At 34.5% G+C, this 17,124-nt stretch overlaps 1 protein-coding gene across 7 annotated transcripts in view; it reads left to right on the forward strand.

Annotated features, from left to right (window-relative positions):
* The window catches only part of KCNT2 (potassium sodium-activated channel subfamily T member 2), a 372,756-nt gene that overhangs the window by 169,017 nt on the left and 186,615 nt on the right, over positions 1-17,124 (forward strand). For all 7 annotated transcript variants that reach the window (XM_038586089.1, XM_038586091.1, XM_038586090.1 and 4 more), the window contains exons 9-12: positions 8,644-8,824; positions 9,968-10,132; positions 11,877-12,013; positions 16,479-16,542. In XM_038586089.1, coding sequence (XP_038442017.1) covers positions 8,644-8,824; positions 9,968-10,132; positions 11,877-12,013; positions 16,479-16,542 — 547 coding nt within the window. The remainder of the gene's footprint in view (positions 1-8,643; positions 8,825-9,967; positions 10,133-11,876; positions 12,014-16,478; positions 16,543-17,124) is intronic.

Genomic DNA, 17,124 nt, shown 5'->3' on the forward strand with positions numbered 1-17,124 from the left:
ATTATTAGTAGTATTATAAAGGTGGGGTGAAAATCATTCACTTTAGATTTTAGAAGCTTTTTAATGTAGATTATGGTATTGTATTCATTTCTGCATCTCTCTTATATAGTACAGTGCTTGACGCTGCTAAACCATCAATAAAGGTATTTATAGGAATAAACTTGACCTACCTTTTTGATATTAAGTTACCCATTTTCCATTATAAAGCATTTATGTTTCATAGCACCTATTGGTTTTATAGAAATCAATTTTTTCTTATTAAAAATCTAGTTATTTCTATAAAAGAGAAATTATAAGACAATTATATTAATTTGCAACTTTCTATTTCAAAGTCAGCCACTATCTGGGGCAGCCCGGGTGGCTCAGCGGTTTAGCGCCGCCTTCAGTCAAGGGCCTGATCCTGCAGACCTGGGATGGAGTCCCACATCAGGCTCCTTGCATGGAGCCTGCTTCTCCCTCTGCCTGTGTCTCTGCCTCTCTCTCTCTCTCTCTCTCTCTCTGTCTCTTTCTCTCTCATGAATAAATAAATAAAATCTTTTAAAAACAAAAGCAAAAACAAAGTCAACCACTATAAATGAATTTGAGTAACTTTTATACATTTTAACTAAACAAAAAGATAAATAGAACTTGGTGGGATATTCGTTCATTTTTTCTATCTTAAATTGAAGTAAATTATTAAATTTCAAATATTTAGGAAGACAATACAGGGTAATAAAGTTTTGTTGCAATTAGGGGTGCCTGGGTGACTCCGTGAGTTCATGTGACTTGGTTTTGGCTCAGTCATGATCTCAGGGTCAAGACATTGACTTCTGTGTCAGGCTCCATGCTCAGCATAGAAGTCTGCTTGTACCTCTCTCTCTGCTCTTCCCTCCTGCTCATGCTATCTCTCTTTTTCTCTCACATAAATAAATAAAACTTTAAAAACTTTTCATTACAATTAGGTATCCATTAAAATGAAGCATTTAAGCAAGACGTTTTTTGTTTTTTAGATTATTGTCCAGTCACAAAACAATATTAAATTTGATTAGTATAAAATTTAAATATAAAAGTGTTTACTTCTATTTACCAGGTATGATTATTTTAAAATTTTTCATTATTCAGTTTTTCCACTACTTTCAATTCAGGATATAATTTAGTTTAACTTAGTCTTTGAACTGAAAAGATGTATCTATTATGATAAGACAAAATAGGATTTTTTGATTATGAATGTGGTCTATTTGAGCACATTCTTGGATTTAGTTTATCAGAAAATCTGTATCCATCATTGAAATCACTTCTGGGTATAGACATAAAATAATAATTAACTGAAATTCATCAAATATAATCAGGGAGAGGAGGCAGTTTTTGTTCAATAATGGCTCCAAAGACATCTGTGAATGAAATAAGATAACAATCTATATTAAAATGGATTATAATCACTGAATAGCTTCAAATCCTTATATAGCGTGTTGTAGCATTCACAGTTCTAGGAAAAATAGCCAACATATAAGTGAAATATTAATGTTTATGCATAACGCAAATCAAGATTATTTCAATGCTAAAACTGTCTTAGCTTTTAGAATGATATAATAAAGTAATAGTAAGCTATCTATGTATCTATTCTGAAGATACAGTTTTTTAAAATGAAGTGTAGTTGACACTGAAGATAATACTTTTTCTATTCCTTCATAAAAGTAAATGAATTGTTTGGAAAGATAGCTTATTTGAATAATCTAAAATTATTTCTTAGATGAATGATTGACATAGAGCAGTAATACACATTTTATGTTTCTTAACTACAAAACATTGCTAAATGTGTTACTATAACCAAATAGTATGTAATAAGTTAGCAGATACTCTTAGTATTCTCCACATGTTGCCAATAGATACTCTGTAATGGTATGAGGAAATGATGCTATAGCCATATAATATGATCAGAATAGTCCAGTTTCAGCCTTTTCATTAAACTTCTCCATGTCTTAGTATTTGCTTTTATAAAATTAAAACATGAAATAAGTAATTTTCAAAAATACTCTTTAAATCTAATTTTTATGATTCAGTGAGGAGGTTTGAAAAACTTTTTTTTCTTAAATAATGTGAATATTCTATCTTTATAATTTTTAAAGCTAATGCAAACTTCTGCAAAATTTCCTTCTAAACTATTTCTACTCTTTAAGTGACATGATTCTTTACATAAATATAAGGGAGAAAAAGGGAAGTAGTTGCAGAAATTTATGTGAAAGTGACAATGGAGTCCAGATTGTATAGTTATTGTCAGTAGATCTCTGTCTAATATTGACAGTAGTTGGTTTCTTTTATAAAACAAAAGCTAAATACTTTTTCAAATTATGACAGTTCTATAACTAACCTGCTTGAGCTTAGTAGTAAAGTATGCAATATTCACTAACAGTGTCATGAATGGGATTTCAAGTGAAGTTTTTGATTAATAAATAGTTAAATGTAACAAACTTAATTAAATAACTCAAATAATTTTTAAATACATTAGTGACAGAATTTATAATTAATGAGATTAAATAAGCACAACTTTTATATTTGAATATTCAATTTGATTTTATAAAGACAAATTTTTAGTTACACGATTTACTTGTATATTACAAAAGCAGAATGAGTTTCAATAAGTTAGTCAATGCATTTCAATTTTCCAAATTTTTCATTTATCATATCATTTAAGTACTAATAGAAACAAATGCTAGAGTTAGAAATACTAATTTTTAGAGAGTAAAACCCAATTTGCTTGGTTATGGTGCTTGAATATTTCAAGTGATATCGATTAAAAGGTGATAGGGAAGTCAATAGATTTATGGAATATTCCACCTGCTTTTTTTGACACAGAGATATTTAGTGTTGCCACTTAATTAGATTAGATTCCACAATATGAGAAATAGTGAAAGGGATTATAAGGGAAAGGAGGGGAACTGAGTGGGAAAAAGTAGAGAGGGAGACAAACCATGAGGGACTCCTAACTCTGGGAAACAAACAAAGGGTTGTGGAAGGGGAGGTGGGTGGGGGGTTGGAGTAACTGGATAATGGGCCCTGAGGAGGGCACTTGATGGGATGAGCACTGGGTGTTATACTGTATGTTGGCAAATTGAATTTAAATTAAAAAAAAGAAAAGATTAGATTCTGCAGTTAAGGTAGTGGCCTGATAAATATTTTGGGTGCTTTTTAAAAATTAATAAATTGTATTTAGTTTATATCTAAACAGGCTACATGGCTTGGTGACTTAAATATGGCAATGGAGATCAGGAGCATTTTATGTACTTGGCACTATCTTAGGTGCTCAGGCAACATGGTTGAAGAAAGCGTGTGAATTTCTTTCCTCATAGATCTCCATTCATATAGAGGGTTATAGAAAATGAACAGCAAACCCTACACATGACTAAAACTTTTTTTTTTAATTAAACAGAACAGAACAAGGAAGATAGGAGTATATATGATGATCAATATAGGCTTGAAGGCTTGAAAAGTAATATGTTAAGTAATTGTCCTAGGAAAACTCTGGCATGATGGTGATAGGCTGCTGAGAGAAGGATGGGAGTGTTTACTACAGTGCAGGGCAGACAATATGATGGCAAGGATCATTGAAATAGCAGTGGTGATAGTGATAGTGGATTTTGGTTATGTTTTGAAGCTAGAAACAGTGGAGTTTGCTAAGGATTTGGCTGTGGGTTGTGAAAGAAATAGAAAAGTCAAGGATAACTCTAGGATTGTGACCTAATCAACAAGAAAGCTGTATTTGCCACCATTGATTTGAAGAATTTGAGAGGAGCAAATTTAGAGAAGAAGTTCAGGATTCTGTTTGGACATTGGAGATATTAGAGATAAAGGGAGGAAGTTGAAAGAAGATTTGAGTGATACTTGGCACATTTCAGGAATAGCAGTGAGGCTAGTGTGGCTGGAGGGCAGTGAGTTAGGAGCTGGTCTTAGAAGACGAGGTCCAAGAAGAGCCAGGGGCTTTTGAATTTTATTCTGAATATGATAAAAGGGCATTTAGAGTTATGAACAGAGAGGGAACAAGATTTGATCTATAACAGAAAAGAATTACTCTTTTCTTAGGCTAGATATTTATTTATTTATTTATTTATTTATTTATTTATTTATTTATTTATTTTTAATTTTATTTCATTTTTATTATTTTATTTATGATAGGCACACAGTGAGAGAGAGAGAGGCAGAGACATAGGCAGAAGGAGAAGCAGGCTCCATGCACCGGGAGCCCGACGTGGGATTCGATCCCGGGTCTCCAGGATCGTACCCTGGGCCAAAGGCAGGCGCTAAACCGCTGTGCCACCCAGGGATCCCCTTAGGCTAGATATTTAAATACTCTCCATCCTGTTTTCTTTTGGGAAGAAGGAACTAAATTTATTTATTTACCACAAAAATATTTATTGACTCAGAAGGTATGTTAGCAATAGTATGTTTTGAAATGCAATGACATTGCTATCCATGGACGTAAGCAGTGGCCCATTAAATGAGACCTAAATGAAACTGGTTGACCGGCCTATTCAAAATCAGAGAGAAACTCTAAAAGTAATTCAGTGTATTTACCTGTATTAGTCCTTAAAGTGTTAAGCTTTGTTTTTGTATAAGAATATCAAGCATGAAACAGCTGGTGTGTGTATCTCCATTTTCATATTGATTTAGTGAGTATTAAGGTATATCAAGTCTTGAATCTCAAGTGTGATATTGATAAATATGTGAAAGGTTCACATGACTTTTCTAGGTCAAGTAAAATGGTGTTTTACTTAAGGATCACAAAAATGATTGCAAGCATGAATTTACAGTTGTGTCAAGGCAATTAAATATCTTGGACTGTAACATGATTTATTCAACAAAATTTATTAAGATATATGTAGGTTGTGATAAATATTTTCACTTGTATGCTTTGATAGATTAAAAAACATCACAAAATTTTGTAGCTCCTCTTATGGGGAGATGGAGTCTATTTCCACACCCCTCCAATCTGTGCCGATCTTGTGACTTGCTTTGGTAAATACAATGTGGCAGAAAAAGGTAGGCCTTAAGAGGGCTTTCAGTTGCCATAATTTGCCCTGAGAAAGTAAGGTAGCAGGTTGAATCTATTGGAGGATGAATGGTCACGCGTAGAATCACAAAGCAAGGCACACAGACAACAGTGAACATTGTCCATTTGGCACAGGAGTGAGGCCATCTTGGAGTTTTCATTCTAGCCAGACTTCTAGCTCAATGTAGCCACATGAGTGAGCCCAAGAAAACCAGAGAAACTTCCCACCTACCACATGGAATCATGTGAAATGATAAATTGTTACGATTTTAAGCTACTGAGTTTTGGGGAGTTTGTTATGTAGTAATAAAAAACAGAAGCACAAGAATGAAATGCTCTCTGGGGTTTGTTTGTTTGCATTTATTATTTGACTGTGGTTTAAGCAGGTGTTCTTTTGTTCATTCAGCAGTTAATGAGTGACTACTCTGAACTTTGTGCCGAGTGCACAAATAGGAAATAAGCATATAAAGTGTAAATAGTGTCAGTAGTGTCAGTAGTTGAGCTGGAGTGATAAATATTAAACTTTAAAAATAGATATTATTATAAAAGTTTACCTATATGAGATATGAACTCATATCTAGGAATTCAGCAGGAACTTCTAGGAATTCCTTGATCTTGAGATTCAGTGAAGTCTATGAGGGAGATCATTTTTGAGGTAGGCTTCAAAAAAATGGGAATCTCAGTAGCTGTTGCAGAGAGAGGGCTTTCAGTTGTAGGGAAAAGTCGATATAGAGGGTAAAGATTATGGTAGGTAAACCAACCAAATAGTATGTGAAGGGGAGATAAAGTGAGAGCAAAGTTTGAAAAAAAACCAGATTAGATCCAGATGCTGGAGTCTAATTAAGTCTGTACATACCCCACATATCTATTGCCAAGTAACAAGCCACCTAAAAAGTAGTGTCTTAAAACAGCACAATTTGTTGTTTCTCACAGTTCTGTGGTTGGCATTTTTTCTGCTGTCTCACTTGTGGTTACTCTTGGCTTTAGTCATGTGATAGCCTGATAGAAGATGGAGCATCCAAGATAGCCCTACTCTCATGTCTAGCAGTTGATGCTTTCTGTCAGTTGGGACATTTTGGGTTTTTTCCACATGGCCTCTCATCCTTTGGTGGATTGTACCAGGCTGCTTTACAACATGGTAATGCAGACTTCTCGGACATCAAGAACAAGAGCTTCAGGGTCTTCTAAGATCCATGCTCTGTGATCCACCCACCATCATTTCTATATTATTCTGTTGCCAAAATAAGTTATTAGGCTGTTCAAATGAAAGGACATGGAGAACTAGATTGCACTTTTGATGGGAAGTAAAGCAATATCTTGCAAACGGGCATGAACATAGGAAGTCTTGATTTATGGGCAGCTATTATAATAATCTATCACACCATGAATTAGAGAGTGATCTTTTTTTTTTTTTTTCTTTTGGTCTGCCGTGGCCTTCATTGTTGCTTCACCGTCTTACTCTAACTCGAAGCCTCACACACGAGGCAGAAAAACCCACTCCTCCTCGCCTGCCACTTGCCCTGATGCGCCTGCAGCCCTTTGAGTTCTAAAAGCGTCCCCGCAGAGCCTCGAACTCCCTCGCACAGAGGTCCTTGGTCAGGAGGCCGCCTGGGCCGGGGGCGCCTGCATGCACCTGCCGTAGGCCCCGGGCCGCGAGGCGCTCGGGGAAGGCGTGGAGGCGCCCTAGCCCGAGCCCCCACCCTGCTCCGTTCCCCACATGAGGCTCCTCCTAGGACCCATGGGCGCCTGACAGTGATTGTAAATTGTAAGAATCCAATGCCTTTTTAAACTTGAGATTGACATATCCAAACTTCTAAAAATCAATTAGCTAATTAATTTTCTTTTTTTTTTTTTTTTGAGAGAGAGAGAGACAGAAAGACAGAGAGAGAGCTTGCACCCACAGAGGAAGTGAGGGATTCTGGAAGAAAGAGAGAGAGAATCTTAAGCATAAGGTGGGACTTGATCTCACAGCCCTGAGATCATGACCTGAGCAGAAATCAAGAGTTGGATGCTTAACCAGCTGAGCCACCTTGTGCCCCTCTAACCTTTATTTAAAGACTGTGAATATGGCCCTGATGAATAGGTCATATTAAAAAAAAGAACAAATTGAAGACAAGGAAGCAGAGTAGGAGACTTTACTAGTTTAGGTGAAGATAATATTTATCTGAGTTATGAAATGGACATTTTGTCTATGAACAGGGACTGACTTTTAATGTATAGTTATGCAAAATATAGTAAGCCTTTAACATTTGAATCCTTAAAATATGTAATTTATCTTCCTTCTTACTTTATTTTCTACTGAAGTATAAACGTTAAGTATGAATTGTTTATATTTTCAAATGTATATTATTGTAATAAAGTAAAAAAAAACTCCTTCGCAGAAATATATATTATTAAACAGTTCTTCTCTTTGGTTATAGGAAGGCTCCACCTGAATAGTCTTATAATTAGTTTGGCTATTATATTGCCTAGGGACAGCAGAGCAAAAAACTGATGTGAATCAACTCATATGACCCAGAAGCTCACACAAAATTCCTAAGCATAAAAAAAAGGGAATTTTGCTAAACTATTCTGGAAACCTGGAAGTAAGAAAGAAAAAGAGAAAGAAAAAAAAAAAAGAGAACAGTTTTTCCTCAGAAGTAAAATGATGACAAGTACCCTACTATTTCTTTTCTGTCCTTTGGTTTATCTACCTATGTGCTTACCCACCTGTCTAACTGGTTTATAGTCTGCCTTAAAAAACATGAAACAACCCTATTCCCATCATCTTCTCCAGGCAGGCACTAGTCTGCTTCCTGTCTCTTTCCTGGGCATTTTGTATAAACAGTATCATATAGTCTGTAGTCTTCTTTTACTCAGCATGTTTTTGTGGTTTATCTATGTTATAACATGCATCAATACCTATTTTTTTCTTGCTGAATCATATACCATTATACACTGATTTACATGCAAATCTCATATCGCTTCCAAGTCTCACTTTCTCACCTTTCCTTTTTTACTTTTTCTTTTCTTTTCTTTCTTTTTTTTTTAGTCAGTTGTAGTGCTATTTTTAGTGCTATTTTAACAATTCTACTTTGGGGACATCTTGTAACAATTTCTTTGCTGCTCTTTTACTTTTATACCATTAGTAGCTTTGTACAGATGGTTGATCTTCTCTTGAGAGTGACTTGGCAATTGTTAACTGCTCAAACCTTTCATATATATGAAACACACACACATACATTATACAATAAGATGGCTTCCTGTATAAAAAAAAAAAGACTATCACTCTTTTGACAGAGAATAAATTTAGCAATTTCTGTCTCTGTTTCCTGGCATGCATTCAAAATGTTTGTGTAAGTTACCCATAAAATTCAGTCTATTCCTTTTACATGCTACTCATGTATACTTTGTGATACTTTGGCCACAATTTTTGGTTATCGATCAAAATAATACTATATTTGATTAAAGTAGGTAAAAAACTTAAAAAAATATTTTTTCCTGTGGAAATAATATTGTACAATATAAGATTACAATTTACTGCTGGGCTTTATGAAATGTGCTTTGACTTTCAAAAGAATAATGAGAAGTAATGTGCCCAATTTGAAAGTTTTAATTTTAATGCACATTTGTTTCTTTAGCATTTGTGGAATCCAACATCTGGAACGAATAGGAAAGAAGCTGAATCTCTTTGACTCCCTTTATTTCTGCATTGTGACATTTTCTACTGTGGGCTTTGGGGATGTCACCCCTGAAACATGGTCCTCCAAGCTTTTTGTCGTTGCCATGATCTGTGTCGCTCTTGTGGTTCTACCCATACAGGTAAACAGAGCCAGGGTAAATTTTATAGAAATGTGCAAAGTCGTATAAAAGCAAATCTTCCACGCTTAAGAAGAAATGCAAGTGGTTTATTAATCTAATACATTGACACATATTATTATTGCATCTAGTCAATCAAATAAAATGGTCTCAGGAAATGCTTTCTCACATTATATTAGAAACTGACTTCCCCCCTCCATTCACAACTGATATAGCTCACATCTCATTTCAATTCTTGAAAATGTTTTTTTTTTGAAATATAGGATATTTAACAATAAAATTAAGATCATAGGATAATATAGTTTTAATTACAGAATGATAGATCAAGGAAATAAATTTACGAAGGTTTGATTTCTTTTGGTTCTTGAAACAATATAAAAGCCACACATTGCAATCCATAAAAACTGATCACATATGTTAGTCAACTAAAACAAAATTTGAGGATGATAGGTAACTATTATACAACATTCTGGGAGCGGATAAGATGATTGCAAAGGGGGACAGATATATAAGATTAGTAGATGCAATCTAACTGTTTCCTTGGGTACCCATGGTGAGCAGGTCAGAAACAGAATATGGCAAATACAATTAAACTTCTATCTTCCATTACAAACCTTTGGCCACAGTGTATCTAAATATACTTTATGTAGGTATAAAAATGATCTTTCTACTTTTATTGCCATGTATGTGTTCCTCCCTGACATTCCTCCTTTACTCCCTCCACTTCCCTTACATACCACTTGCTGCTATACGACTAGAATCTCTCATTGCATGAGATGTATGTTGAGCTTGATAGAGGAAGTTAGAAGAAATGCCATTGAGGTTTTTCTCTGACGCAGTGCATAACACACATGGCTGCCTGCTGTACTGGACATAAAGCAGAGGCACAAACCTTTTAGTGTTGTTATGATATAATAGGAAAATCATATTAATATGTTTCTGTAGAGACCTGAAGCCTCTGGGCAGCATTAGCAACCTCTGCAGCAATCACATGAAAATTCTGTTATTGAAGGGAATTGGATAATTTGAATCTCAAAAAGTTTCATCTAAGAAATCGAGTGTATCTAGTGAACGATGGCTATATTGCATGTGTTTTTATTTTCATGTCCAGTTTTTTTTTATTCATATGTGGAAAATCCATTGCAGTTTGAACAACTGGCCTATCTGTGGATGGAGAGACAAAAGTCAGGTGGAAACTATAGTCGACATAGAGCTCAAACTGAGAAGCATGTTGTTCTGTGTGTCAGTTCACTGAAGATTGATTTACTTATGGACTTTTTAAATGAATTCTATGCTCACCCAAGACTTCAGGTACATTAAAATTATGTTATTCATTTTACTGGATCATACTTAACTAACATATTGTCAAAGTCAATTAACTGATGGTGCAGCCTGTGTTCTGGAGGATTTTTATTTATACACTCAGATTTAGAAAGAGTAAATGAAGAACTACAAATATAACCAGGAACATAGAAAAAATGCTTGAGGAATACACAGTATTTTAAGTTTCCTTCTGTAGCTACACTAAAAGACAGATGGAATTATGTTAATGCTACAAAGAAAGGTTTTCTTTGAATTAAAAGGATTTTTCTCCCTTGGATAATGCATAAATGACATTTTTATGAAACAGTGAAATTTAACATAAGATATCAAACAATGAAAAAGTCCTTTCATAATATCATACTCACTTGAAAATTTCAAAAGTTTTCTTAAGTGATGCTGATAGAAATCTGGAAGTCTGGAAGTCCCATTTTTTCTTTTGTTTCCCAGAGTGCAACTAGGTCTTATTTATACTAGCAATGAATGACAAAAAAATAAGACAATAACTAGCTGAATTGGTAACAATAATTCAGAAAAAAATCTCTTTGTCTATGTAGATAAAATCTTCAGATAGTTCTTCCACTTGCTGCGTGGCCAGTGTAGATTTAGGTAATCTCCTCTTCCTGCTTAATGCATTTAGTTCAGTCCAAACAGTAAAGAGCTACTTGAATGTCTTGTATTTTCTCAACAAATTTGTGAAAGTGGTTGGAAATCGTGAGATCAAGATAGTACTGAGTATATCTAATTAGATCTCCCTTAAATAGAGTTATTCATTACTACATTGGAGGTCTTTTAAAATATTGTTTAAAAAACATTTAAAAATATAATATATAAAGAAGTGATACATAAATTACATAGTACATTCTTTTGTTTTATATACATTAATTTGCATTTTAAAGAAACATCATATTTATTTGTTGTTTTTATTATTGTTTGTATTAAATAATTGCAGTTTTGCTCATTACAACCCATAAAGAAAACCTGTTTTGGGGAAATTTGATGCCCCAAGTTTTGAACCTACTAATTTATTTTGATTAATATGAATAGGGAGAATTCTCAAAACTCCTCAAATTTCCACTAGATATATTTTAGATGATGAAATGGTGAATGTTTACCATAGAATTGTAATTCCTATAATCAGTGTATTAAACTATTTTATCTCTCAGAGTACTTTTGTATTTTCTCCAAAGGATCACTATTTTGAAGTATATGATCTCAATGTTTTAAATTTACTTTGTATTATCAATAGTTTTATGAACCCTTATCCTTTCAGGTATTCATCAGAGATTTTTCAGTATTATCAGTTCATAATATTACCAGGTGATATAAATCACCATCATAGTTTTTATTCTAAAAGTAGCAGTTTGAAGTCTGAATTGATTTTTAAGCACTTCTGCCCTATATGTATTGCATATTTTATAATCAGTCTGAAGTTGTAACTGAAAACTTAAGAAATTGGAAATGTACACTGAGTATAAGCACTGATTACCTTCTCTTCATGGTGCTAATAAGATTGAAAAAGTTTAGGATGACCTTATGTTGCTTTATGAGATTTTTATGTCTCAGTTATGTAAATTGTAGTACCATGTTAATATATGCCCAACCTGTTACTTATTAGCAGGAATTTATTTCTATATCATCATATTTCTAAATGTTCTTAGACATTCTCTTTACTTATGTAATATAAAACACAGCATTATTGATTTCACCCCATTACCCACTTTGTTTTGAATAGGATTATTATGTGGTGATTTTGTGTCCTACTGAAATGGATGTGCAAGTTCGAAGGGTACTGCAGATTCCAATGTGGTCACAAAGAGTTATCTACCTTCAAGGCTCAGCCCTTAAAGATCAGGATCTGTTGAGAGCAAAGTAGGTATCCCTATCTATGTTCCAACTTGCAATACTTATCTTTTCTCTCCTCCAAATTTTAGGAATTTTCAGCCCTGTAAGACGTGTTTAAGTATTTTTGAATACAGAGTCTTGCCTTAGTTACACTGCTGGTCATGTTGAAAGGTTAAAAATATAAAACCAGTGTGTGTGTGCTCCTCTTTCTCAGTGCAAGGATGTTCAGCAGACCGTGTCCACACAACACAATGAGGAGTGTGGCATGGTGTAATTATCTCAAGCTGTTAGAGAAGAGCTGAGTTATCCAGACTCACTATTAGAGTAGTCTCCAAATCCCTGAATACTATTTTTATTCCAGAAATAAAAATGTTGTGCTAAACGTTATGTGAAATGCCAGGGCAGTTTGAATCAGGCTTTAAATTTTAGAGATTGTACTGGGCAGATGACACTTGTGTTGCCAGAGATGTTCCTGGGGGCTAGAAGAATCAGAATGGTAACTGGGTCTTAGTTGCTCTTTTCCTGTTGCACATATGCTAGCCAGCCTGGCTTAAAGGTGACATAGGCGTATACCTTTTTCACAGGTCATGGGGTTGTTCCACATAAACAGAGTGAAAATGTGGTTGGGCAGACAGACCATGGGTACCAGAGAATCAGGGCATCTGCAAACAGCACTCATAGTTTCAGAAGCCAGAAGAAATATTTAGCAGAGATGGTTTTGCTCCATGTTTTCTGTTGCTTTTAAAGTTTTAAACATGTCTTGTAGGGGAAGAAGAATGTCCTGTCCCCTTCTAGGTTCTTCTGGCTGGACTAAGAATCAAATGGACATGAGACAGATTAACAAGAGCAAATAAAATTTAATAGTGTATGTACAGGGAATCCATACAGACAGGGAACTTCCAAAGACAGTTAAGCAAAATAAACCATTCTGACCTAAGGTAAAGGGGGAGGGGTCTGGGACTTCCAAGGGAAGGAAAACAATTTACAGGAGGATGAAAAAGAGTCCACATCTGGTAAACAAATGTTTGCCAGGCCACTCAGAAACAGTGGGATTTAGATGACTTTGACAACACAGGCCTTGCTAGGATCTTCTCTACCTACCTTCTCTGGTTTATAGCATCTTGCAGTTTTCTGTGGTGATAGCTCCCTTCCTGGAGCAGATTTTCTTTCTTTCTTTTTAAAGATTTTTATTTATTTATTCATGAGAGACACACAGAGAGACAGGCAGAGACACAGGCAGAGGGAGAAGCAGGCTCCCTGCAGGGAGCCCGATGTGGGACTGGATTCCAGGTCTCCAGGATCAGGCCCTGGGCTGAAGGTGGCGCTAAAATGCTGAGCCAGCGGGGCTGCCCAGATTTTCTATCGAAAGTCTTTTCAGGCATTTGAGGAGGGAGATAAAGAGCTTTACTGAATCTACTGGGTTCCGATTGTGTTTTAGCTCAAAATAATCTTCATGTCAATATGGTCCATCCTGAGGTGGCTGTGGATTGCACATCTCCATATTTGTCTTTGAGTTGTCTTACCTGCTCTTTTAAATAGAAATCTCCTCCCTCAATTTTAGAGTAGAAGTATTTTTTTATTTTGTTGTTTTGTTTTATTCTGGATGATTTGAGTATGTGTGTTAGTGGGTGTATTTATGCATATTTTGTCTGTGTGTGTGTGTATGTGTGTGTGTATGTAGGTGAGAAGAAAACTCCCTTTTTGCTGTTTAATTCTACAAAGTGATAACTAGATATTCTATAAGTGAAACTTCAACATTACTTTATATATATATATATATACACAGTAGATCAATTTAAGTGAGATTTTTCAATGATTTAATAACTTCTTTAACCAAAAAAGTTAGTAAAACTATCAGGATTTAATAAATGGTATGTAATTAGGAAATTTAGCTTCTTTGAGAATATATTAGTATTTCTGGTGGATTAAATACTTCAAAAATGTCTGTACACACAAAGTTAAGTCAGATTCTCCTAGTACCTCAAGTAATAGATGGCTTTGTTTGCTATTTACCATGTATACACACTATTTGGGAGCTCTAAAGAGATAGTTGCTTAGACACTAATATAATTTGGATCTTTATATTCATCTGCATATATAATCAATAAGCTTAATATACTGTATGCATTAAGTTCTTCACATATTATGTTCACCATGAATTCATGTGATAATTGAAGGCTTTTTACTACCTAATAAATTAAGCTATTAGTATTAAGCTATTAGTATTAAATTAAGCTATTAGTATTAGCTGTTAGTATTTTAGCTTGATATTATAGAAGGGAGCAGAATTTGCTATCCCAAAATATGCCTTAATGGTGTAAGGATTATTGTGAGCTGTTTATTTTGAAGAAACAGCAGACACAGGAAAAACTGAAAACCCAGTAGAAGTTAACTGTTTTGTAAGGGATATTTACATTTATAAGGGAAATCTCCATCCTAAGGCTCTCTCTCTCTCTCTCTCTCTCTCTTTCTGTATCTGAAAAGGATGACTCAATCTCCAGAAACTCCTGTGAATGGAGGAAGCAAGGACCTAAATCTGCATGACAATCTTACCTCTGTTTATGGTGCTTTTCTTGATAGGTTTCCATTTACTGGCTCCGCCATTAGCCAAACATCTTTTGTCTTTAATTGAAGATGGTGTTTAAGGTGGTGACTGCATGGGAGAGGAGTTAATCGGTTTTCCTGGGTATTTCCCACGTATACAGGAGGTATACGTGTTATTGAACATCTGTTTGTTTTTCTTCTGTTAATCTGTCTTCCTATTACAGAGGGGTCTCAGCCAAGAACCTAGAAGGGTAGAGGGAAAATGATTTATTTATTTTTTTATTAATTACATGATTTATTTAGGATTAACAATTCATTTATTATTAATATAATGAAATGATTTCTCTGCAAAATCACATTTACAAGAAGCATTCATTCATTGGAATATACAAAGGATGAGTATGAGGATGAGAAAGGTAGCAGGCTGGTAATACTAAAAATATCTGTGTTAATGGGACTCCTGGGTTGCCCAGTGGTTAAGCACCTGCCTTTAGCCCAGAGCTTGATCCTGGAGTCCCAGGATAGAGGCCCACATCAGGCTCCCCACAGGGAGCCTGCTTCTCCCTCTGCTTATGTCTCTGCCTCTCTCTCTCTGTGTCTCTCATGAATAAATAGATAAAATCTTAAAAAAATATATCTGGGTTAAGAAAGAAGTATTTGTTTTATGTTCATTTATTATCCTAATGTCATATAAGGATTTGGGATTTAATGTTAACTAATACATTCTTCAACACAATTTCCCATGCAAGAAACAAGGAGTAGGATTCTCCAAACCAGTTCCATAGGTCAGTTGCATGAATTTTGAATTGCTTTATTGAAGATGATGTTTAGAAAATGTTATGCAATACTCATAATGCAATAAAATTTGAGGGTTTTTTTTTTTTTTACTTTTATCTTGTAATGATAATTCAGTACTTCCAAAACTGTTTGGTTTGATCTAATTTCATGGACTTCTATCTTTCCTCTGCAAATAAAAAAAATTTTATGTGGGGAAGGAAGATTTATTTTATCATAATTAGCCAGAAAGATAAACATTCTTTATCTTGAAATTAACATTTTTATGTTATTATTTTTTTAAGGAGTTTTTTAATTTTTAAGTAATCTCTACAGTGGGGAAGTTGAACTTACAACCCTGAGATCAAGAGTTGCAGGTTCTACTGACTGAGCCAGCCAGGCACCTCAACACTTTTTTTTTTTTTTTTTTTTAAATTTTTATTTATTTATGATAGTCACAGAGAGAGAGAGAGGCGCAGAGACACAGGCAGAGGGAGAAGCAGGCTCCATGCACCGGGAGCCCGATGTGGGATTCGATCCCGGGTCTCCAGGATCGCGCCCTGGGCCAAAGGCAGGCGCCAAACCGCTGCGCCACCCAGGGATCCCAACCTCAACACTTTTATGTTTTGAGAACATTATTATCAAGCACTGAAACATACTGTTTATCACCAAATTTAAGAAATGTAGAGCTTTAGCATAAGGGACAGGGATTTGGAACAAGATGATGAATCATCTCCAAGAAATGTAAATGTACAGTAGAGTTTGACATAAGAATACTAAGGAGCTCTGTTCCTTCTCTCTTAGTTAATTGAGTAACTTTATAGTTAAAATAAAATCATAAAATAAAGGTCAATACAACTCCCTAATTTAAACAAAGCATATATATATATGAAAAAATATACAATCATAAAATAATAAAATTTGAGGGTTTTTTTTTTTACTTTGTCATTATGAATTATTGAGTTATATAGCCAGTTCAACAACAGTTGTTTTGTTTACAGTCAAGTACAGTCATGATCTGCTAGAAATCTAACTTTCATTTAAGCGTAAGGATACTAAGGTACAAAGTTTATTTGTACTTTGTGTACATTGGACTAAGCATTGTAATTCTATTTTTCAGACAGTACAGAGATATTTCAGTGTATGATTACTTTGTTTTTCTGTCTGTATTTAGGATGGATGATGCTGAGGCCTGTTTTATTCTGAGCAGCCGTTGTGAAGTGGATAGGACATCATCTGTAAGTTTCTAAAATCTCTTTCATAAAATTGTTCTTCTCACCTTAGAAGATTGTTTTTGAATTTTTAAAAAATCTGCTAATGTTAAATATAGGTGATTTTAAAATGTTACTAAAGGGAAGCAAATATCTCTAGATTATCTTTGTTATAATATGAATAATAGCTGCCTTATGGACTGTGTCAATGAAACTGTTCTTGAAGTAATTTCTGCTAATCCTTGGTTTTCTGTTGATCATAATGAAATAAGTCATATATTTTTATTAAATATGTTCTTTGCTATGTAATTTTGTTAAAATGGTCTCAATTTCCTCAACTCAAAACAAAGCAGATGGATCAGGCAGTCTGCATTAGAATCAGTTGGAGAGCTTCTAAAAAAGTATGCATTTATGAAAATTTTATTCAGGATATATGAAGTGGGGATCCGGAGTCTGTGTATTTTAAAAAGATCCCCAGGTTATTGGGAAGTACATCCCAACTTGGCAACCTTTGGCATATATGGTCTCTATGACCTTTTTTTTTTTTTTTTGGTTTAAAGTTGCATAAACTCATAATTAACTTAAAAGGTATAACTTATTGAATTATAA

Source organism: Canis lupus, chromosome 38 (genome assembly GCF_011100685.1).
Source record: "Canis lupus familiaris isolate Mischka breed German Shepherd chromosome 38, alternate assembly UU_Cfam_GSD_1.0, whole genome shotgun sequence".
Taxonomy (NCBI): Eukaryota; Metazoa; Chordata; class Mammalia; order Carnivora; family Canidae; genus Canis; species Canis lupus.